At 51.7% G+C, this 24595-nt stretch overlaps 1 protein-coding gene across 1 annotated transcript; it reads left to right on the plus strand.

Annotated features, from left to right (window-relative positions):
• The first annotated feature begins 1219 nt into the window (after window positions 1-1219).
• On the plus strand, window positions 1220-4114 carry LOC142924193 (uncharacterized). The gene is made up of 4 exons (XM_076066001.1): window positions 1220-1348; window positions 1836-2433; window positions 2900-3069; window positions 3377-4114. Exons 2-4 carry the CDS (start codon window positions 1855-1857, stop codon window positions 3723-3725), a joined length of 1098 nt encoding a protein of 365 aa, XP_075922116.1. The 5' UTR covers window positions 1220-1348; window positions 1836-1854; the 3' UTR covers window positions 3726-4114.
• Window positions 4115-24595: the final 20481 nt, after the last annotated feature.

The raw sequence follows: 24595 nt of genomic DNA on the forward strand, positions 1-24595 counted from the left end.
TGTGTCCCTCTGTGTGTCTGTCTTGAAATGGTTGCGCAGATCCTGGGCATGCCTCCAAAAGAAATGGTGGAGAAAGCTCGCAAAAGAGCGGCATACTTTGGTTAGTTGAAGGGTGGTGTGATGGTGGTGTGGTGGTGGTATGGTGGTGGTGTGGTGGTGGTGAAGTACTGGTGAGGTAGTGGTGGAGAGGTAGTGGTGGTGGGGGTGAGGTGGTGGTGGTGGTGTAACGCTAGCGGTGTGGTGGTGAGGTGGTGATGGTGTGGTGGTGGTGGTGGTGAGGTGGTGGTGGTGAGGTGGTAGTGTCGAGGTGGTAGTGGAGGTGGTGTGGTGGTGAGGTGGTGGTGAGGTGGTGGTGTGGTGGTTATGTGGCAGTGGATAGTGGTGAGGTGGTGGTGTGGTGGTGGTGAGGTAGTGGTGGTGAGGTGTTAGTGGTGGCGATAGTGGTGGTGTGGTGGTGGCGGGGTGGTGGTGTGGTGGTGGTGTAGAGGTGGCAGTGTGGTGGTATGGTGGTAGTGGTGGTGTGGTGGTGTAGAGGTGGCAATAATGGTGGTGAAGTAGTGGTCATGTGGTGGTGGTATAGGGCTAGCGGTGTGGTGGTGATGGTGTGGTGGTGGTGGTGGTGAGGTGGTGGTGATATGGTGGTGTAGATGGGGTAGTGGAGGTGGTGTGGTGGTGTTGGTGCGGTGGTGGTATGGCAATGGATAGTGGTGGTGTGGTGGTGGTGGTGAGGTGGTGTTGTAGGGGTAGCGGTGTGGTGGTGGTGGTGTGGTGGTGAGGTGGTGGTGTGGTTGTGGTGTGGTTGTGGTGAGGTAGTGGTGGTGAGGTGTTGGTGGTGGCGATGGTGGTGGTGTGGTGGTGTTCTAGGGGTAGCCGTGTGGTGGTATGGTGGTAGTGGTGGTGTGGTCAGGTGGTGGTGGTGTGGTGGTGAGGTGGTGGTCGTGCTTTGGTGGTGGCGTAGAGGTGGTAGTGGAGGTGGTGTGGTGGTGAGGTGGTGGTGAGGTGGTAGTGTTGTAGGGGTAGCGGTGTGGTGGTGAGTGGGTGGGTAGGTGGGTGGGTGGTTGGTGACACTGTGCATGCCTCTCTCTGTGTCTCTCTTTCCATCTCTCTGTCTCTATCTGTGTATGTGTCTCTCTCTGTCTCTCTTCCTCTTTCTTTGTCTCTCTGTGTATCTCTCTGTCTCTATCTCCCTCTCTGTGTGTATGTATTTCTCTCTCTGTCTCTGTCCTACAGACGAGGCCGGCCAGCCTCACTGCCCGGCCAGAAAACGACTCCCGGCAAGTGTCCCCCTGCATTTGGTGCTGCGGGGATGTGGAGCTCAGCTTGTGGCCTTCATTAGCAGCTGCCTGCAGTAAGAACACAGACACATACCGCCCGTGTAGCCTCAAGCCGACTGTAGGGGCAGGTGCTGTTAGTAGTAGCGAGTAGCAGCGCCTATACACAGACAAAGATCCCCCGTGTAGACTCTAGCAGATTGTAGGGGCAAGTGCTGTTAGTAGTAGCGAGTAGCAGCACCGCCTATGAAGGCCTCCGGCACTGTGGCACACACAGAGGAGGTGGGTGGCTAGCACCACCACGTCCGGCCACCTTTGTCTCCCCAGTGGCGATGTTTACACCAGGTACTCATTTGAGGCTGAGTCGACCTAGGGGAGGCCTAGGACCAGTTCAGATAATATAATCACTGTCACTGGTGTTGGCCGTGTGCAGGAATCTAACTCGGGTTCTGCCGGGTTCATAACACCACCGCTGTCCATTACACACACACACGTACACACACACGTACAGATGGGAACGTCAAATCCTCACCTCCCCTGTCTCCATCCCCCCCACCCCCCCAGGTGGGATCCAGAACTCCGCATGACACCGGAGCAGGCGCTGAGTCACGGCTGGCTCCAGAACGAGACCACCACCATCGAGGCCACCACCACCACCATCGAGGCCACTCCCACCACCATCGAGTCCACCCCCACCACCATCGAGGCCACCCCAACCACCATGGAGGCCACCCCCACTACCATTGAGGCCACCCCAACCACCATTGAGGCCACCCCAACCATCCTGGAGGCCACCCCAACCATCCTGGAGGCCACCCCCACCACCATCGAGGCCACCCCCACCACCATCGAGGCCACCACCATCGAAGCCACCCCCACCACCATCGAGGTCACCCCCACCACCATCGAGGCCACCCCCACCACCATCGAGGCCACCCCCACCACCATCGAGGCAACCCCCACCACCATCGAGGCCACCCCCACCACCATCGAGGCCACCCCCACCACCATCGAGGCCACCCCCACCACCATCGAGGCCATCCCCACCACCATCGAGGCCACCCCCACCACCATCAAGGCCACCCCCACCACCATCGAGGCCACCCCCACCACCATTGAGGCCACCCCAACCACCATGGAGGCCACCCCAACCATCCTGGAGGCCACCCCCACCACCATGGAAGCCACCCCCACCACCATGGAGGCCACCCCCACCACCATCGAGGCCACCCCCACCACCATCGAGGCCACCCCCACCACCATCGAGGCCACCCCCACCACCATCGAGGCCACCCCCACCACCATCGAGGCCACCCCCACCACCATCGAGGCCACTCCCACCACCATCGAGACCACCCCCACCACCAGCGAGGCCACCCCCACCACCAGCGAGGCCACCCCCCACCACCAGCGAGGCCACCCCCACCACCAGCGAGGCCACGCCCACCACCCGCGAGGCCACGCCCACCACCACCATCCAGTCCACCCCCACCACCAGCGAGGCCACCCCCACCACCAGCGAGGCCACCCCCACCACCAGCGAGGCCACCCCCATCACCAGCGAGTCCACCCCCATCACCAGCGAGGCCAACCCCATCACCAGCGAGGCCACCCCCATCACCAGCGAGGCCACAACCGCCACCAGCGAGGCCACAATCGCCACCAGCGAGGCCACCCCCGTCACCAGCGAGGCCACCCCCACCACCAGCGAGGCCACCCCCACCACCAGCGAGGCCACCCCCACCACCATCGAGGCCACCCCCATCACCAGCGAGGCCTTTGGAGCTGCGGATCTACGGTGAGACTCCCTCTGTATGCTCAGTGCAGGGTCTCTGAGTATGGGTCGTTGTGAGTCTGTATGGGTCTCTATGAGTATGGGTCTCGATGCATCTATATGAATTTAGTATTTGGGCTGCCGCTATGAATCCCCACGTGACGATGATGATGATGATGATGATATCAGCCACTTGGTTGAGCTGCTTTCATTTGTGATGGTCAGGTCCACTTCTGGCCGTGGGGACCGATCGCGACCTCTGGCTGTAGTACCAGCATGACGATGATTATGATGATGCGCTGCTGTGGTGCTGCTGCCTCTCTCTCCACAGAGCTGAGTCGGAGAAAAAGCCCCCATCATCATCATCCTTGTCATCATCGCTGGATGAGGATGAGACAGAGGAGGTGGAGGAGGAGGAGAACGAGGATCAGACGGAGGAGGAGGATGAGACAGAGGAAGAGGAGAAGATGGAAGTGGAGGAGAAGACAGAAGAGGAGGAGCAGATGGAAGTGGACGAGAAGACAGAAGAGGATGAGCAGATGGAAGAGGAGGAGGAGGTGCAACAGCAGCAGGAGAAGAAGAAGAAAAATAAGCAAAGGGGTCTGGCCCATATGGGCAGGGCGCTCTCCTCGATCTTCCGCCGCCTGCTGCTGTGTGGTGGGCAGCCCACGGCAGAGTAGCGGGGGGGTGGTGGTGGAGTCGGTGCCAACCACCACCACCACGAGCAGCAGCACCGCACCACCCACCCACCCACACACAGTCACCCCACACACACCCAGCCACCCACACTCACTCACCCCACACACCCACTCACCACACTCACTATCGTGGAGACAGCTGTGGAAGACGACTGAAGAGCGGCCGCCAGACATGGACTGGACACAGCCACTCACTGCACTCACCACACGCTCACCCCACCACACACTCACCAGTAGCTTACCCAGGGCCCCCCTTATCTCAGGCTACAACCCTACCACGTGGTGTGTGTTAAAATAGCATTGTACGTGTGTAGTTTTGTATATTATTATTGTAAATATGATTGTTATAATTATATATGAAGTCACCAGTATGTGAAAAACGTTGCAGACGATTTTTTTCGTGGGGTTTGGTGCCTTCGATCGTCAGTGCCGTGTGGGGGTCTGGGTTCATAATGTCCAGGAAGGGTGGGGTTCTAATGACCAGGTAAGGTGGGTTATAATGGTCAGGAAGGGTGGGGTTATAAATGCCAGGTAGGGTGGGGTCATAATGCCCAGCTCGGGTGGGCATAATGGCGGCTGGGCGCCTTCCCCACGTAAAATGGCGGTTGTGCGGCTTCCCCACACAAGATGGTGGTTGGGCAAAGTCCCTACCTAAGATGGCGGTTGGCCACCTTCCCAACGTAAAATGGCGGTTGCGCACCTTCCCCACGCATAATGGCGGTTTGCCGTCTTCCTTACCTAAGAGGGCGTTTGTGCGCCTTTCCTACGTAAGATGGCGGTTGGACGCCTTCCACGTGAAATAATGGTGGGTGGCCGCCTGGTGGTTGGGCGCCTTCCCCACACAAGATGGCGGCTGAGCACCGTATATACGCTAGAAATGGCTAGATGGTGTGTGAGGGCTGATGCCCCCCTCCTCCTCTCCCCCTTGGACCTCCTCTCTTTCACGCCGGGCTGCCGCCGATCGAGTCATCGGCCTCCCCGCACCAGCATCCTCTCTGTCGGGCATGGCTCGTTGCTGGCTCTCCACCGCCTCACGTTATTCTGCCTCCCACCCCCCACGTAAACCACCACTCACGCTGCGGGGGCTGCGGGCGCGCGCACAACCGGACCTGCTGCCCACCACGTGCACGCGCTAAAAATAGCGCGGCTGCTGCGCGAGCGCTGGCGCAGGTAATGAGTTAGTGCGCAGCGCAGCCTTACTTGCACACACGCCAGAATTACGCACCACGCCGAACCCTTAATGCGATCGCCGCCACGTAAACCCCCTGCGTAAAACGCGCTCGGTAAATACGCACGCGACCGCAAACACCGGGTGGGTGTGAGAATGAGTGTTGAGTGTGTGTGAGGATGAGTGGCGGGTGGGTGAGCGGGCGTGAGAGTGGGTGGGTGTGAGAATGAGTGGTGAGTGTTTGGTGGCTGGGTGTGAGAGTGAGTGGTGAGTGTTTGGTGGCTGGGTGTGAGAGTGAGTGGTGAGTGAGTGGTGAGCGAGTAGGCGGGCGTGAGAGTGGGTGGGTGTGAGAGTGAGTGGTGGGTGGGTTGTGAGAGTGAGTGGTGGGTGGGCGTGAGAGTGGGTGGGTGGGTGGGAGAGTGTTAGAGTGAGTGGTGGGTGGGTGTGGGTGAGTGTGAGGGTTAGTGGGTGGCATGAGAGTCGTGAATTAGTGGTGAGTGGGTGTGAGTGAGTGAGTGGGCGGGTGTGCGTGAGTGATTCGTGAGAGTGGTGGGTGGGCGTGAGAGTGAATGGTGGGTGGGTCGGTGTGAGTGGTGTGTGTGAGAGTGGGTATATGCGTGTGAGAGTGAGTGGTGGGTGGGTGTGAGAGTGAGTGGTGGGTGGGTGGGTGTGTGTGAGAGTCAGTGGGTGGGTAGGCAGGCGTGAGAGTGATTGGTGAGTGGGTGTTGAACAGATTACAACAACAAAACAAAACCAAAAGGAGTGCAAAGTGTAAGGAAGTCACACAAAAAAATAAAGCATATAAATACAAATTGTATAAATCAAATCCTGTCAGTTTTTCAATACTCAAAGCAAGCTTGGGCAAGGCAAAAAAAACTGAATAAAAAACTGCCCCAGACCACACCAAGACAACACAAAGTCCATCAATAAAATTGCACATTAAAATTTCACTTCCATTCCTTTGGGTTTGGCAGTGGAAGCCTCACACACACGCTGTGCAACAAGTGTCGGATGGACATCCCCGCCAATGTTGGAAATTGAATCTTCAAATCACTCAATTCGGATCACACAGCAGCAGTAGCAGTAAATTTGTTCTGTACTGCAAACAACTTGGCAGGACCCTCTGAAAAAGAGTCTTGAGACTGAGTGAGGCTCGTGCTGGCTAAATAAGCGTAGTCGTAGTAATAAAAAGAAATCGATACTAAACACACATACAGGAGCAGAGTCGTTCCCCAGGTACGGTGTATGGGGGCGACTACACCGGGCCCCATGCTTTTGGGGGCCCTGCGCTTCGGTGTCACAGTGTCAGACATTACTTCCGTTTAACACGTAGGCTATCGCACCGGAATATCTCACAAGTAATGACATCACATGCATCATTCTAATTAAGACCGAAAGAGGATTTATCCGCGATTCGAAGGCCCACATGTTGTGATTAGCCCCAGGCCCCGCACGCCCCTATAGACTTCCTTGACCACGAGACAAGCAGGTAGTGGCTTACCGTGGCTCAGCAGATCCAGAGCTCTTCACACTGCCAGCAGCAGCAGCAGTGGTGGTGGTGGCTTTGCTGGTGGTGGTGCTGGTGGCCACGGTCCCGAGCCAGCTATGAGCCAGCACCTGCGCTGGCGTCATGCGACAATTCGGATCCCATCTGTTGAGATACGCATGGGGGACACACGCAGCCACGTGGTTAGAGAGTCATGGTGAGAGCTTTGATGTTCCTTCCCTTCTCCCAAGAGGTCCAGGAACGCACAGCAGCAGGGGAAGCAGCAGTAGCAGTGGCAGTCCTCTGATGCCCAGCAGCGTCTTGCACAGACCTCCCACTCCTCCACAGAGGGCTAACTTCACGCCGGTGGTACCGCTTATTGGCAGGTCCACTCGGCTCCACATCTTCCTGGTGATTGGTGGAGAGCAGTCGCGATCACATGGAGGGGAGCAAACTTCGTGGGGAGGTGGTGGGAGTAGTAGGTGGTTCTTACAGCAGCCAGGAGCTGATGAATTCGACAAACTCCGGGTCATCGCTTTTGAGCACCCTGTGAAGTGGGAAGCACCCCGGCACCCTTTTCTTGCCTGGGCAGAACATCTTCCCCCGATGGTCTGCAGGAGCCATGCACAGCGGGAGAGACCAAGTCACCAACCACCACGTCACCCACCTACCCACTTACTGACCGATCCATCAACCCACGCATTCACATTACCCACCCACCCATCCACTCTTCCACCTTCCCAATCACTCACCTATCCGCCTATCCACACACCGACCCACCCACTCACCAACCTATTCGCCTAATCACCCACATAACCACCCACTTTCCCACATACTAATTTACCCACCCACACACCCAAATAATTTAAAATACAAAGAGGCTCCCTCCAAAAAAATATAACAGCCCGAGGCCACTCCCTAAAACAGAATCCGGTCCGTCACTCGCCCCACCCTTCAACTCACCAAAGAACTGCGTTCTGTTGGGAGCTGCATCCACCATGTACCTTGGAGGCATCCCCAGAATCTGCACACGGTTGATATGAAGACAAAGGTCACCCGTATAGCTTCGGCACACTGTATGGAGCAAGTGCTGTTAGTATTGAATAGCAAAAGCAGCAACACACAAAGACAGGGGTGGCAGGCCACGTTGACCAAGGTACTTCACACACTCCACCAGGTACTCAGTTGAGACTGACTCGAACTAGGGGAGGCCCAGGACCACTTCAGATCATCGTCACTGGTGTTGGCCATGAGCTGGACTCGAACTCAGTTTCTAGCACAGCAGGCTAACCGCTACACTACCGCTCCCCCACACATACAAGATGCACACGTGTACACACAACCACATGCAACATACGACGGCCATTATTCAGAGATCACAAAGTGGCCACCCACCCTCCTGCCCCCCCCCGCCCCCCCCCCCCATGGCCCACGACTCCAAGGAAAGAGAGGGGGATCACGTGGCTGTCGGACCAGAAAAATGCCCTGCCCGTCGCCAACTCCGCCACCGTGCAGCCCAGTGCCCACATATCCTTTCCACAGGCCAAGCTATAGCCCTGCAACAGTTTCGGAGCCAAGTATTCCAGGGTCCCATGAACATCCATAGCTGCACAATGATCACAAGAACAACATACATATGTGCATGTATACACTGTCTTAAACAGCATCATCATCATACACATAAACAGTCACAAGTACAGACACTCAGATACACAGAGACACTCAGACAGACACTTAGAGATGAATACTTGCACACAGCCACAGAGACTGTGGTGCCGCCGCAGCGGAGCCGCTCCATCGGGGCCGTGCCCACCGCCGTGACACCGCCACCAGGGAGTGACAGCGCCGACGCGGCGCGCCTCTCGCCACCCCTTCCCCCCCCGCCCCACATGAATGCACGCATACCCCACGTAGAGCCGGGAGGGAAGGTCACCTGGCCGACAGGTTTTTATCCAGAAGCCCCTAATGGGATCAAGTTTCATGGTTTCCTGCGGGCGGGCAATTGGGCGATCTACCCCCGAGGCTGACATGCACCGCAGCGCCGTGAACTGATATTAAAGTTACGTGGTCACGGCAGAGGCCGTTGAGCCACCGTGAGTGAAACCGCACACACACAAGCACGAGTACGGATCGGAATGCCTTTGTTAGGATTAGGGATCTAGATAACAAAGGGACAAGAATAGCCAGGCCTCTGAATGGACAGGGCCACACGGGTGCGGAAGCATCTGAATGCCTTTTGTTATAAAGTTGAGATTACGGATCCAAATAACAACGGGACAGGAGCATTCCGACATCTGAATGGACAGGGCGGCACGGGGTGTGGGAACAGCGGAACGCCTTTGTTATAGGCAGGATTAGGGATCTAGATAACAAAGGGACAAGAATAACCAGGCATCTGAATGGACAAAAGGGCACGGGCAAGCAAGGTCCGCGGAAATGCCTTTTGTGATAGGTAGGATAAAAGGCAGGTGATTGAGACAGTAGGAGAGTTCTTCTTCAAGAGATCGAGAGCAGCGAGGTGTTAGGGTCAGCCGTTCGAGACGTCCGTGTGACGAGCTTCAATGCAGCCAGGCTCAACCCTCTATGGAGACGACCCACAGCATCGCCCTTCTACAGCTTCCAGCGCAGCAGAGTGGACGTAGGCATAAGTCAGTGAGCGGTGAGTTTGAGCTATTTAATCGAGGGTAGAGAGCGGAACGATAGGCAGGATAAATTGAGCCTAGGAGCCCAGGGGGAATAGGCTGGCATCCACTGACTCACACAATCACGCGTAGTTTAACGGGTTACTCGCGGTAAATAAAATAGCTAGCACGGGGATCAACAGTGTCGTGTGGTCTTTGGGAGTGTGAAGAGGAGGGTAGAGCATACTTGGTGTTCGCGTGCATGCGCGGTTGTTTACCATGAGGCGGAGCGTTCAGCGTGCGCGTGCCTACGCGACTGTTTACGGTGGTGTTTAGCGCTCGCGTACCTGTGCGATTGTTTACAGTAGTGCTTAGCACTCACGTCCCTGTGTGACTGTGTTGCGGTCGCGTGCCTGCGCGATTGTTTATAGCGAGGTAGCGAGCTAGGCGCCTGGCGTGCGCGTATTCGCGCGGCTGTTTAAACGACCCTTTAAATCGGAGCGAAGTGACCCCCTCCAATCAGCAGCCCGTGCACGGCAGACGCCCCTGGCCTCCCACCCCCGACCCCCCACTCCCTCGCGTGGGATTGGTGCACGGGGCTCGGCAGGTAGCAGCGTCGTGTTTGTTATTGCCTGAGCGCGTAGAGCGTGTGTGTGAGTGAATCACACGTCGGCGCACCGTACCTGTTTGTTCACGTGCGGGACGGGGTTTTACTTTGCGAGCGCGCTCACCGCGGCACGCCGCCACTGAACAACATAGCGCGTTGTAAGCGTAGAGCAGGCGGCCCCACTAATTGAGCCATGCCTACGCGGTCGGCAACAAAGTCAGGGGCCCCGGGGGGTGAGGAGGTGGAGGTCGCTAACCCGAACCCCACAGAACAACCGGGGGGTAGTGGTATGAATGGAACGGCTTAGTCGGGGGGCAATGGCCCCGACAATTCGGTGATGGCAGGGGACGGTAGCCCCCACAGTTTGGCGTCAGAAGCGGTACGAACCCCCGCGTGACCCCACGTAAAAATAAGGCATATATTTACCGGCCAGGGGACCCCGTCATGGAAGGTATTTTCCCACAACGTTTAAGGGGTTAAAAAAAATAATGGGTGGATAGACGCACAGGCGTTAGAGCAACTAACCATACACTTAGATGGACGGGCGGCTGACTTCACAGAAGCCCTACCCGCGAGCACACAAACCCAGCTAGCAGAGCTAATGCGCCAACTTGACTTGGGTTCGGCGTGAGTAATGAGGAGGAGGCAAAGATCGCCTTAGAGGCACGCCGCCGCCAACCCAACGAGGATTTGTGTGACTATGTCGAGGACGTGCGTACGCTAACGCAGCTTGCACGCCCAGGGTACACGGCGGAGGCAGTTGAGGACCTCGCCTCCGAGAAAATCCTACGATACTTGACTCGTACCTCATGGTGGCACCCCGATCTAAGCTGCACCCGCCTTTCCTTTAACGCCCTTGTTGAGCGCGCGCGTAAGTGTGAAAGACTTTCCAGCCAACGCGCGCAGCTCCGGGGCCCGGGACGAGAGCGAGCCATCGCGAGCCTGCGCCAAGAGGAAGAGGAAGAGGAGGAGGAAGAGGGACTCACCCGCACGATAAAGGGTCGAGCAAGAGAGTCTACGGGGCCCCGCGAGACAACCCCGGGCTGGGTAGTGGGGATACAGACGGGTATAAAAGATATACGGGACGAAGCGAACAAAAATGTAAAGACCATTCAATCCGAAATGGGTGAGCTATGCCCCACAGTGGGGGGACTGGCCGGACGGGTGACCCAGTTAGAAGCCGACCTTGCGCAGCTACGTACGGGAAGGGGGAGAGGGGGTGGACAGGGGACCTCCTACGGAACCGCCCCCCGGGCATGTTACCTGTGCGACCACCGGGGACATCTAGTGAGAGACTGTCCTCAGATCGCCCGCGCTAGAAACGCGCCAGGGTTAAACGCCAACGCCCCCTAGAGAGTGGACCACCTAGGGGTGCAATCAATGAGGTCCCGAAACAAAACGACGATAATATTAATGGTGAGCGAGTGACCCCCACGCAGATTCCGACCCCAACACCCAAGGATGCGGTGAGGACGGGCGACTGGCTACGGGAGCTGGTGGCAGGAATCACGGGGCCACATCGCTGGTGGAAAGACAGGTGAACGGGCAGCGCACCCGAATCCTACTGGACACGGGAGCCATAGCCTCACTCGTGAGCGCCGCACACTGCAGCGTGCTCGGGGTTGACGTGAGCCGCCTGCAGGCCCCGGATCGCACGCTGCACACAGCGAGCGGAGCCGGGATGGGGTTGCTGGGAAGGATCTCCCTCGAGGTCCGTCTCGGACACCAGGTGTGCACCCAGGAATTCTACGTCTCGAGTGTGTTATGCCACGAGTGTATTGCAGGTACGGACCTCCTGGAAAAGCTGGGGCTCAACGTGCAGCCCCGCCAGCGATGCGCCACCGTGGAGGGCAGCGGGGAGCGGATCCCGTTCCTGGGACCCAAGCCGAATCGCCCTCGCTTCACACCCATAGCCGCTATGCTGGTGTCGGCCGTCACCATCGGGCCGCTCGCCGAAATGCTGGTGCGAGTGGCATGTTCTCTCCGTGGTCACTTGGATTTTTCTGTGGGTCCACTGGTTTTCCCCTCCACATTTAAAATCAACATGCTACTTTGTTAAGCTTTAATTTGTGGCCAGGTCACTTTAAAAATATTATGAAAGTTTGTTAAGTTAGTTAACCACGTTATAGGCGGGTGGGGGGGGGGGGGCGGCGGCAGCAGCACACAGTACATACTTCAGCTTCAGAACGATACAGCGGTGTTCTCTGAAATAAAATCTGTTCAGGACTTTTATGATGTTGAAATCTTCATCACTGCCCTCGCCCTGAAGTTCCAGAGCTATCTGCAGCTTGTTGTATATGTGGGTGTGTGAAAATTGATGAAAAATAATTAAAATTAAATGAAATTCGAAATTTGCATAATTAATCCGAAATTATGCTAATTCGTGTAATTATGCGTGTAACTATGCTAATTAGAGAGGTAATCGTATTCATTTATACGAGTGGGTGTGGTTGTGTTAATGATAGCCTTTATGATAATCAGGCCCCGCCTCGTTGACGAGGTGGGGTTATCAATCAGGATAACGCGATCAATCGTGTGCAGTTACGCTAGTGTCAATTCGGCCTCGTTGTCTAACTTCGTATTATTGATCAGCATAATACAATGATTCTCGCTTTAACACTCCCCGAGTGTTCATATTTTAGGTCCCAAGTTCATATCATTCGCTTTAAAGTTTAATGAGTGTGGATTGGTGTGTTTATAGTTTAGGTTCCCGAGTTCATATCTCGTCGCAGGATACAGATCTTAGGCAAAAATTTCAGGAAAGAATCACACGACCACTTCTGTATTAATCAATTTATTTTCTAATTAAACCTTAACTATAATATGTATGTGAACTCTCAATCTCGGAACTTCAACACGGTATCCACACGGTATCAAGACAGTATCATCAACGACTGTACGATTTCACTTTGATAACACATGGACCCCGCATAAAGCGATGGTTGTTAGAGAAGGAGAGAGTTATTAGAACATGCAAATGCTATCTAAACAAAAACCGTAACTTATAATGAATGATTATACTTGAATTATTCCCGCAGTATCGCACTCGTTATTGATCATCGATCATATGCAACCCTTATAACGTTGTTAGCACACTGGGTCTCAGAACAGGTGATTATTCTGTAGAGTACGCGAGTACGTGCGACGATTACGAACGAAAGGTACTTTAAAGATTATACGACGATAAGAAAAACAATAAAACAGTTATTATTCTTAAAGGCACAAATCTCAACAGATACATCGGCAGATTATCTGACTACATAATGGCTTGGAGTAAGGGCATGCGATGGGGTGCTCCTTTCTCCTGAGGACCTCACCTGATACCAAGTTTTAATTAATTGTGGACCAGATCGCCTGATGAGGATCTGGTGGGACACACCCTTCCCCACAAGAGCGTGGCTCTACGGGAGAAGGTGTCAAAAGTAAATTCGTATTGATGGATCTGTTGAATATTTATGCGATTAAGAGTACAGCCCACTAAATAGTAAAGAGGACAACTATGGATACGCTTATAACGACATATGTATGAACACTCGGTCTCGTTGTGACGCCTTCACGGCCACTGATGACCAATAGACTTGAGTGTTGGCTTCTGGTTTAAGGACCCGTGTATGTTTGAGTGACATGAATTGTTTGAATAGTCAGTGTTCGGGGTCGAACTTGTGTCAAACAGACGCCTGCTTGTCGTGTGGTGAGGGGGCGGTGCGCGTCATACGTATCAGTCGATTCGGCGGTCACCGTGTTGAACGGATTCGGATGTCGTCGATACGCTGCTGCAGGTCAGGACGCGGTCGGTAGATGGCGCCACAGCTCGCTCGCAGCGTGCACGGTGGTTGAGTGTTGACCCGGGTGCGCACTCGGCTGGCGATGCACGGTGTGCACGCAGCCTCGTCGCCAAACAGCGACCCTCACCACCCCGGCGGCAGCAGAGACCTCCGCGTCGGCAGAGGCTGACCCACGCAGGGGCGAGTTGAGCTGTCAAGCGGGTCTTGCCCGCCTGCAGATGAGATGGGGAGCTGCTCCGATGAGTCGAGCCCCCGATGGCCGGCTCCGGTGAGCCGATCGAACTCAGCTGAGTTCCGATGAACTGCGGACGAGTCGAGCCGACCCGCTGGTCGCAGCTCGCTCCTGAGTCGACCCCCCGGTCGAACTGAGGTTTCAATGTTCAGGATCCTCTTTTTATGCCCAAAAATCCCTTCACTCGGATCCTGCCCACAAGGCGGGGTTTCTTTCGATTTTTGCTGTGTCAGGATTTGTCCGTATGTATCTGTGTCCGTGTGTGTCCGTACGTGTCTCAGTGTGTGTCCTTGTGCATCACCCACGGTATATTCCGTTGTCATACTCCTACCATAAAACCCACAAGTAAAACAATCAAATGTTATAAATTGTCTCGAAGGCGCCTCTCTGTCTGGGTGCACAACCTGGAGGGAGGGGCGATATTCCCTCCGACTTTCACCGACGCACAAATAAATGGTTAAAACGTTTTAAGTTAACATTTCATTTCATCAGAGTTCCACAGTTATGATTCTGTATTAATCCAAGGTCTGGGTTAGCTTCCCGTTGTGGTGTTTGACTCGTGTTTCCCCGAGCGTATACACACTCCTATCCCGCGCTGCAGGGATACAAAGACGGCCGGGATTTCCCTTTCTTTCCCACCTTGGGTTTAACACTGCCCAAGTCATTATGCAGTTCATGTTTTGTGTAAGCCTCGGTGAATGGTGCCAACACGAATGTTAAGTAGGAAATAATACACTGATTTTTATTAGCCTGTTATTTTCGCTGAAATGCGTTGACACTCTAAGGTCCCGCCCTTATTCTCTTTTCAGTCTCTCTACACTCTTTGGCCCTCACTCTCTCTAGCGTGTGGTGACCGCTGTTTTCGCTGACGCCGCCAATTCAAGGCCTCATTAATTTCCGTCACTCCGTGTAGGTGAGGGCGGGTTAACCCTGAAGTCAGTTCTGGTTTTCGTCTGCCTCTCAGCCCTTGGTCTGTGACCTCTGACCCCGGAATTTATCTAATTCGATGGCCTGTCTAGCCCCGGCTTGCTGTTGTTAGGTTGGTTGGTTGTTCCTGGCTTTTTGCCTACGTTTGCAGTTTGCTGCACTTATTTTCCTTTCTTCTCCAACCTTATATCTACTCTGCTCATTATTCGCTCATGTCTGGGTTAGAACATGCATGTTGACTTCGGAAAACCTGATTGTTATAGGCTTTGGGTCCAGTCGTATAAAAATTATTAAAATATGAAAATAGATTTAATGTTAAACCAATAGACGGTTGATGGTTACATTGATGTAGCTATTGGCAGAGTTCAATTGAAGTTGGTGTGAAGATCAATAACTTTAGCCTACCCTGTCGTTGAATTCCGATTTTAAGTTACTTTAATAGTAATGTAGAACCAATCAGCTTTTTGACTGAACTATATCTAGGCTAACGCAAACTCCCAGTGACCCTGGCTTGGTGTGTTTACGTCAGCCCCTGGCAATTCGCTGTGCTCTGCTCTCTATCTGCTCCCTCTGACCCTGGGAGGGCTCTTAATGTCAAAATCGTGTTAGTGGGTCATGGTAAAGATAACCTCCACATGCCATGCAGAGGCCTGGTTTGGTGTTTTTATTCATTATTATAAAAAAAAACAATAGAAACATGTATCTATATGTATCGGAAAATTACTTGTTAACATTAAGATGGAAAAGGGGCCTAGACACAACAAGCTCCATCTTGGGAATGTTTCCTGCTTGGAGCTGCACAAAGGAAATCGCAAAAAGTGAGGAGCCTACACATGTTTCAGGAATATCCAGAGATAAATCATGTTCATAATGAAATAATTAAATATCATTTCACCAGGTCTAATAGCACCGTGAGTTCCAGTAGTACACTTGACTCTCATTGGTGAGAAGCTACCACAGAAGAAGCAGGAGCCGACGTAGGGCGCCCAATAGGATTTGAAGATATTCAAATCGGATTGGTCATTTGAGAAATCTAAATGCAATCACATGTTAACATTTGTTTTCGCTTTAACATGGCTTTTCCATTAGGACACACTTTTCGCACAACGCGGAATGTGCCCGCAATAACACGAACGCGCCCATTGCAACACAGAACGCTTCTCGTTTTAAAACGAAACGCACTTGTTATAATGTGGAACACGCCTGTTAAAGCGCGGAACCTGCCCGTTATAACGCGATTTTTGAGGAGCCGACAACGAACTACTTTCTTGAGCTACAATGATACATTACTCGCAATGATAAAGTAACGTGACGGCATACCCTCAGTTATTGGTCTCGCCATCTTAAATTGTATGTGTACATTGTATCTCGCCAAACATTATTATTATATTATTTATGAGGAAATTATTTTCGCTCAATACTTTTTTGTTGAACGCGGAACTTTTCAGTAATGTATCTATAGCATTAAATGAGGAACTACCGTAATGTGCAGGTAATCTTTCAGCAATGGGATGTTTTGCCCCAATACCAGTTTACACTGTCTTTGTGTATTTTAAGCTTTAGGGAGGAAAAATATGAAAACCCAGAAGGAACTGATGCAGAACAGAGGTAGAACATGCAAACTCCATACAAGACGGCACCTGAATCAGGAGTCAAACCCAGGCCCCCCTCCTCGCTGCGAGGCATGAGTGTCACCACTGCATTGCACGGCCGCCCGTGGAAACGGACTTAACACAAACGTCGGCCTCAAAGGGTGTTCCTTTTGTGATAAAGGCACTGGATCACCTGGCCTTGACCTCCAATCGTTTTCAGCACATCATGTGCAGTATTGCAGGGGATTCTGAAGTGCGTTGGTGTGTGCGTGTGTGATAGCCCTGGTTGGTACTTCAGGTGCAATAATAAGAGGCCACAAGCCCTGCTACCGATGGGCCCTGTGACCACGCCCACAGCCGGTGTTTTGTGGCAAGCTTCACCAGAGTGAAATTTTGTCCGTAGTCGTCATATCTATCATTGTTGACACCCTCGGATTTGTAGTAGAGTGCAAAGTACCACACTTGCTGCATGGCTGCAAGTTCCCGCTTCTCACAGTTGGTTAAGTGAGGGACAAAGAGAGCCAGGATTTGTGCAGACATGAGAATAACAGCTGTTTGATCCAAAATTGAAGCAATTTGTAAGCAAAATATTTCAGGATTGGGATGTTTTGTCCAATCCCAGTTATGTCTGTATATATATTGAACTTCTTTTGCACCGTACATAGCCAATTGTGCTAAATGGATATGTGGGGAAAGGACAATAATCCTAATATCGGAAGTGCATCTGAAAGCGTGATGTCCTAAGGCAAGAGCACAGATAATGATCCCCATACAACATGGCCACCATGATGCAGTCCCTCATGCAACATGGTTAACATTAAGTCCCCCATGCAACTTGGCCACTGTGACTTCCCCATGTAACATGGCCATCGTGATGTTCCACCATTCACCATGGCCCTCTGTGATATCCCACATGACTGTTCTTACCTTGCTGCAATTTGATGCAGATGGAGGCGGTGCCCTCTGAGGACAGCGCACTCCACGTGGTGCAAGATTCGCCCTTACTCCTCGCCTCTCCAGCTCGGCTAATCTACACACACACAAAGACAAAGGTCCACCACATAGGCTTTAGCAATATGTTGGGGAAAGTGCAGGAGGCTGGCACTGAGCCAGGATCTCTGAGATCCTGGGCTCGACTTCCAGGATGGTTCTTCCGAGATTTCGTCAGTTCTCAGCGTTGGGATATTTGGCCAATATCAGATGTCACACTTGGATTTACAATGAGACACGTGTGGATTTAGAGGACACACGCAGGTTATTGGATCCTTCAAACTGTTAAGAGGAGTGGGGCTGGGCCAGGACGTGCCACGGCCAGGAGGAACAACGATGGCCAATGGTTAAGAACAATAACGGAGATGCAGCCAAGTATCGGAACACGCCTGAGAAGACAGCTGCCAGAAAAATGGAGCGACGAAATCAGTGCTTGGTGGATTATTACATCACAGGATTGTGCGGGGTAGCAGGGTCTCAGGGATGGAGGCCCTCATTCAGTGGTGGATAGATAAAAGTACTGTAGAACATTCACGTGTAGACAGGCAGGTACACAGACAGGATCTCGGGGAGATGCTCTGATAGATGCACACACACTCTGGCGGGCAAGCAAATGCACACTCAGGTATATGGATAGATGACAGGTAGGTAAACGGAAAGTGGAGAGCACATGTCCATCCATAATTCACCACACGAGTGGAGGAGCCACACGTACCTCCATTGTGGCAACTTGCAGAGCAGGTTGCACAGAACTTCAAGCGTCTGTGCATGCGGAGCAGGAGACGAAGGCGAGGATCACACAGAGTCGAGGGGGCGTGACAGCACCGCGTCTCAACACGAGTCAAGTCACAACGCGGATTCACATTCACACCATGAACCTACATCATCAACACAGACTCACATCATCACCACTTACCCAAAACACTAAACAAAAAAACAACAACCGACATTCGCCACTAATTAGCGGGGATGTTACCACGGCACCTGTGCTAGGCCAGGTGCACTTTGTGACCACGTGAAGTGTCGAAGGCTCGCTAACAAGACATCACAGGACAGACCCAGGGTTTCAAAGGTTGGCCAACTGAGATGACTGGTAGATACACCAGCTGCACCCCTAACGGTGCCTACTTGCTGAATTTTATCCACCCGGTGCTCCACTCATTGTGAATGTCGCTCCTCTGCCCTCAGTTTTTGTTGGAGGGCGACTGCCTCCAACTGCCCAGTAGCATCCTTCACGAGCTTCCTCTACAGATACCGATATTTACACCGCTGGTACCAGTCTTCTGCAAGTCCACTCAGCTTCACAACCTCCCGTACTTCATGAGTCCATCTACTCTACAGCCCATGTCATACCCGTTTAGCCCTCTTTATGCGGCCCAAAAAAAAAACTGCTTGGGTATGCGGGCTACAAGACCCAGCCAACACAGCCTTGCCTGCCGGAGGAGCTTACTGGTGGAAATGTGTCCAGATCTTTCAAGGATCTGTGACCTCCTCACACAATCCAGCTAGGTTAAACCCAGGATGGATCGTAGGAACCACCACCAACACCACCAATAACACCACCCACAACACCACCGCTACCAACACTACCACCAACATCACTACCACCAGCAACACCAGCACCAACAACGCCACCACCAACAACGCCACCACCAACACCACCGCCAACAACATCACCATCAACACCAACACCACCACGAACACCAGTAACATCACCACCAGCCCGACGAGCAACATCAACACCACCAACACCACTATCAACACCACTAACACCACCACCAACTCGACCACCAACACCACCATTAACACCATCAACATCACCACCCACACAGAATCCTATCTGAAACCTGATTCTCACCACCATCAAGCACAGAAGAATTCCCTCATCAAAACACTACACCATAGGGCCCACTGCATTTCCGACCAACACCAACTAGCCAGTGAACTGGAACACGTACACCAGGCCCTCAAAATGAATGGGTACTCGGACCGCATTATTCGCAAAGCTGTTTCTCCAACCATGGAGAAACAATCCCTTGAGAAGCCATTTAAAACCATCAACTCTACCATACATCGCAAGAGTTACCAAAAAGATTTCTAAAAACTTAAACAAACACAAGATCCAGGTCAGATTCAAAACCGTACTAAAAATCCGTGATCTAATCCCATATGTGAAGGAGGTCATTCCTGACATGCAATATCCTGGAGTCTACAAACTGAGTTGGACCTGTGGTGGCTGTTACATTGGGGAAACGAAACTACATATCTCGGACAGTGTTCGTGAACACAAGGCAGATCTGAAACAAGGCAAAACCAATACCTCTGCCGTGGCTGACCATTGTTATAACGCTGTGGGCTCTAATGATGTTGTTTTTTTCTGAGACCAAGGTACTCTGCAAACCTTCTGGCTACTATCAAAGGTTTGTTCATGAAGCCATCCAGATATATAAACACAGACATAACTTCAACCGAGAAGATGGATACAAATTGAGCAATCATTGGAAGGATGTTATTAACCAGTTAAAGCCTTAACTGGTTGTGGTTGTTTCCATCAAACCTGCTGGGTACTAGTAGATTTTTCTGAGTTACTTTCCCCACGTGTCTCACACTCAGCTTCCCACTTCTAGCCCCGCCTACTTCCCCCCCAGCCTCACTGCTTCTCCCCCTAGCGCTCATGCAGCCCCCCTTCCCCTGCTCCACCCCCCCCCCCCTCTCTCTCTCCCCTTGCCCTTCCCCCCTTTCTTACCTATATAACCTCTTGCCACGGCAGCTCTCTCGCCTATTTCAGCATTTTTCTTGATGTGGTTGTTCCACCTCATGAAGATTGCTTGTGTTGCGATCGAAACGTCGTGATTTATTTTATTTTATTTCTACCTACGTGACTTTACCGAAAAACCAAAGAGTATGGATTCCTGCAGTCATAAAAGCTTCAAATCAAGATTGAACCACCTCTACGGAGATGTTTTCCACACGTCTGTTAGAGCCTTTAACAGACTGTGAGACAAGAAGGCTCACATGATCGAGTCTCTCACCTTTCTGAAGAAATTCCATGACAACAAGGTAATAGCGACCACATTTACACCCACATCTCCTTCTGTTACTTCTCCTAACTTTAACCGGATCTTATTCAGAGCTAGCCTTTCTCTAATCTCAGAGAGGATATGACTATTCAGTCTTGAACTTGATAATTTAGACAAATGTCTCTTACAATCACACTTAACATTGACAGATAAAATGTCCACATCTGATTGGAACCTTGTAGATAACATGACTGCTTCTGCCGCAACAGTCCTCCAAATATAAGGTTAACCTTATTCCTATATTCAATAACTTGTCAAAAAATAAACCAGATCCACACATTAAAAAGCTAGATGTTAACAAGACTGTTATCAGTCAGAGTAACAGCACAATCTCCGATAGCCAAAAAATCGGTACAAGCTCGAGGGCTGAATTTTGCTCTCACCCCCAAACACATCCCAGTGGATGATATAATTGAACAACGTAGATGTAGCCCTCAAAGGCTTGGGACACATCACAACAGACATGGTAAGATATGAAATGCCACCATCCTTAAAAATGCTAAGAACCCCATTAATAACATCAGCAAAGACGAGCGTTCTGAACTCGCCAAATTGAAAAAGAGAGAGGACATAGTCATCCTCGCAGCCGACTAGTGCAATGCTACTGTCATCATGGATAAAACCACGTACAAGAAGAAAATCCAGGACCTTCATAATGATGGCAGTTACACCAAAAACAACAAAGACCCTATCAACCACCTGGCTACAAAACCAACATAATTACCAATTCGACTTATGTAATCTAACCATTCAAGCGGCTCTCCCTAAAACGTTCTCCTACTAGACCACCCAGATTCTATGGTCTTCCAAAAGTCCATAAAGAAGGTACTCTACTTCGGCCCATCGTTTCCACTATCAACTCACCTACTTGTCCGAGACCTTGCTTCCATTCACGGGCAAGATTACCTCAGCAGTACGTAACTCAGCTCACTTGGTTTCTCTAATCAAGGGCATTTCACTGTTTCCAGATGATTTGCTTGTCAACTTTGATGTATTTTTTTTATTTAAAGCTTTCGTGACTGCAGTAATTCATATTCTTAGCTCTTTCGGTAAAGTCACATTGAAGGGAAACAATACAATAATAAAATATATATAAAACAATAAAAATTCTCACGAAGTTTCGACCATAACACCTGATGATGACCGTTTGTGTTATGGTCGAAACATCGTGAAAATTTTTATTATTTTATATATATTTTATATATTTTTTATTATTTTATTGTTTCCCTTCAACGTGACTTTACCGAAAGAGCTAAGAATAAGCTTTGATGTAGTCTGTTCACCAAGGCTCTTGTACCTGACACTTGAGCATTAATTGAAAACTTGGTCCAAGATGGACTGAATCCTGATGTACCAACTGTGGTTAGACACTGCCTTACCAACACTTTCTTCACCTGGAATGGTACTTTCTACAAACAAAATGAAGGTACCCCCATGGGTTCCCCCTCAACACCAGTGATAGCGAATGTTTTCATGGACAAAAAATTCACCATGGAAGTGGAGAAGGATGGTAAGCTACCATTCCTGGATGTTTTGTTTGAGAAGAGACCTGATGGCTCGTTGGGACACTCTGTCCACAGGAAAGCCACCCACACATTCCTATCTGAAACCTGATTCACACCACCACTCGGCACAGAAGAATTCCCTCATCAAAACACTACACCATAGGGTCCACTGCATTTCCGACCAACACCACCTAGCCATTGAACTGGAACACGTACACCAGGCATTATTTGCAAAGCTGTTTCTCCAATCATAGAGAATCAATCCCGTTAGAAGCCAATCAAAACCATCACTTTACCATACATAACAGGTGTTACCAAAAATATTTCTAAAATCTGATACAAACACAAGATCCATGTCCGATTCAATACAGTATACAAAATCCGTGATCTAATCCCATATGTGAAGGAGGTAATCCCTGACATGCAATATCCTGGAGTCTACAAACTGAGTTGTACCTGCGGTAGCAGATACATTGGGGAAATGAAACGACATGTCTCAGACCATGTTTGCGAACACAAGGCAGATCTGAAACACGGCAGAACCAATACCTCTGCCGTGGCTGACCATTTTTATAATGCTACGGGCTCACATGATATTGTTTTTTCCGAGACTAAGGTGATCTGCAAACCTTCTGGCAACTATCAGAGGTTTGTTCATGAAGCCATCCAGATAAATAAACATAGACATAACTTGAACCGAGAAGATGGATACAAATTGAGCAATCATTGGAAGAATCCTATTAACCAGATAAAGCTTTAACTGGTTGTGGTTGTTTCCATCATACCTGCCGGGTACTAGTGTTGAGGCGTAAATGATGACTCCGAGGCAGATCTTCGTGTAGGGGCTCACGCCAGTTTAATTAAGGGCTTACGCCAGTTGTTTTATTAAAGACCTCTCCGACACTCCACACCCCAGGGGAAAGGTACTGGGGAGGTCCCTAGCACACCCGCGGCTACCCTAGCCTGGTGCCAATTTCCCCCTATCCCGGGGTCCCATCGCTCTCCCAGGGGAAGGGTCCTGGTTAGGTCCCTAGCACACCCACGGCTACCCTAGCCTGGTGCCAATTTCCCCCTACCCCAGGTCCCGACTGTGCAGTACACGTTCCCGGACTTTCCAGACGACCCTGAACCCGTGACGGGTTCCGGCTGAAATCCCCCAGGGGGACATGATGTCACCGTCCCGCACCCTGTGCATGACGTCACCATCCGTGACATCATCGTACCAGAGGGCGAGCGTGACATGACGTCACTAACTCCTACTCTACATCACCCCCCCGCCCCGTGAAAAAAATCAGCCGACCCGGCTGCAACCATTACGAGAGCAGAGCCCGGCAACCCGAATGGGAAGACAACTCCCCACAGGGGACACCGGAACGTGTCCGACGAAGGCAGGGGACGAAGAAACGGCCCCACTGTCCATCACCGTATCCGCTTGCCCCGCGAGCATGTGCGTGACGCTGGCCGGCTCTTCCGTGCTGCGTCGGCGTCAGAATCGGCGGTGTGCTGGCAGGTGTCCAGTCTGCCGGCCAATCCGCCAGGTGAGGCGCCGCTGGTGGAATTACTGGCGGGGCTTCTGCAGGCGCACACAAAGGCACGGCATCGCTCGCGCCATCACAACTCGTGCGGCCCGGCTCAGCGGACACAACAGACACCCGGCCCCCTGTGTAGTGGAGATGAGGGGATTCCGGCCGGCGCGAGAGAGGAGAAGAACAAAATAACACAAATTCAGACGCCTTGGATGCACAACCAACGCCGCGATGAACCCAAATACAGTAGAACCTCGGAGATGGAATGCACCAGAACCCGAACTAATTGGTGTTGGAACAAATCGGTGTTGGAACGAATCAAGTTTGATCTCCGGGGTACAACTGTACGTTCACCTTCACCCACACAACACGGGTGGCAGGGTTCCCCGACCCCCAGCCCCCGTTCCATCCACCAGATTGTGATAGAGCGAAGATGGAAGAATCGTCTAGCGCTCACTTACTGCACGACATGCACCCTAACAACGGAGGGATACAGTCTCAACGCAACTGGACAACAACGCCCGAACACCACGAATCACCAGCCCTCTGTTGCAACGCGCCTCGGAGTGTCTCGATCTCCAGGCTGGAAGGGCGAGCCTCCAGCTCCAGATGCACCACGGAGGGTCTCAACCTCCGGGCCGCCAGGTCAAGCCGTCAGCCGTAGCATGACGGGACCACAACTGACATGTTAGGCACGCAACACCCCCTGGACCCTCCTGGTCAGGATCTGCGCCCCAAGAAATTTGACAGCCAGCACAACAATTCCAACCACCGGCAGCATGTCACCATCTCAATTTAAATGCTCCATACCAATGACGGCAGAGCCACAAACCAAGGCAATCATCCCCCGCACAATCGCAATCTCACACCCTCACAAACACGTACAATTTGAACCTTGCATTTCAAAACCCCCCTCAACATTTACCATGGGACTCAGGCATTCCAATTTGAGGAGCAAAATTTTTTTTAATACACAAAATGCCTAATAATCGCCGAATGGGGTAATACAGTATATGCAGTCTATGCAGTCTGCATACAGCTAACCATCTCGAGCAATGCTTCATACAGTCTATAAACTGTTAACAATCACAGCACAGCTATACATTAACAATGATGAACAGAGTTTTCCACAGTCACACGTTGACAACACTCACAAGCGAAGCTCCATACTGTATACCCAAAACAATCGCGACTACGCAACGACAACCAACAAGTGTCAACAAATCATAAACCCGGCAATCCACTGGATCTTAACGGAGCCCGAGACCCCCCACCTAGCCAAATTAATCATTAACTGGCTCCTTAACATAACAATCCCGACGCCGTAATGAAC

The sequence above is a fragment of the Petromyzon marinus genome, chromosome 10 (genome assembly GCF_048934315.1).
Source record: "Petromyzon marinus isolate PM22_M1 ecotype Great Lakes invasive population chromosome 10, UKy_Petmar_22M1.pri1.0, whole genome shotgun sequence".
NCBI lineage: Eukaryota > Metazoa > Chordata > Hyperoartia > Petromyzontiformes > Petromyzontidae > Petromyzon > Petromyzon marinus.

What these genes read in the sequence shown, in the direction of transcription:
- LOC142924193 (XM_076066001.1), top strand. Translation starts at nt 1,855, where the DNA reads ATGACACCGGAGCAGGCGCTGAGTCACGGCTGGCTCCAGAACGAGACC. An exon ending in CCACCCCAACCATCCTGGAG is followed by an intron (nt 2,434 to 2,899) that starts GCCACCCCCACC and finishes ATCACCAGCGAG; the next exon opens with GCCACAACCGCCACCAGCGA. An exon ending in TTTGGAGCTGCGGATCTACG is followed by an intron (nt 3,070 to 3,376) that starts GTGAGACTCCCT and finishes CTCTCTCCACAG; the next exon opens with AGCTGAGTCGGAGAAAAAGC.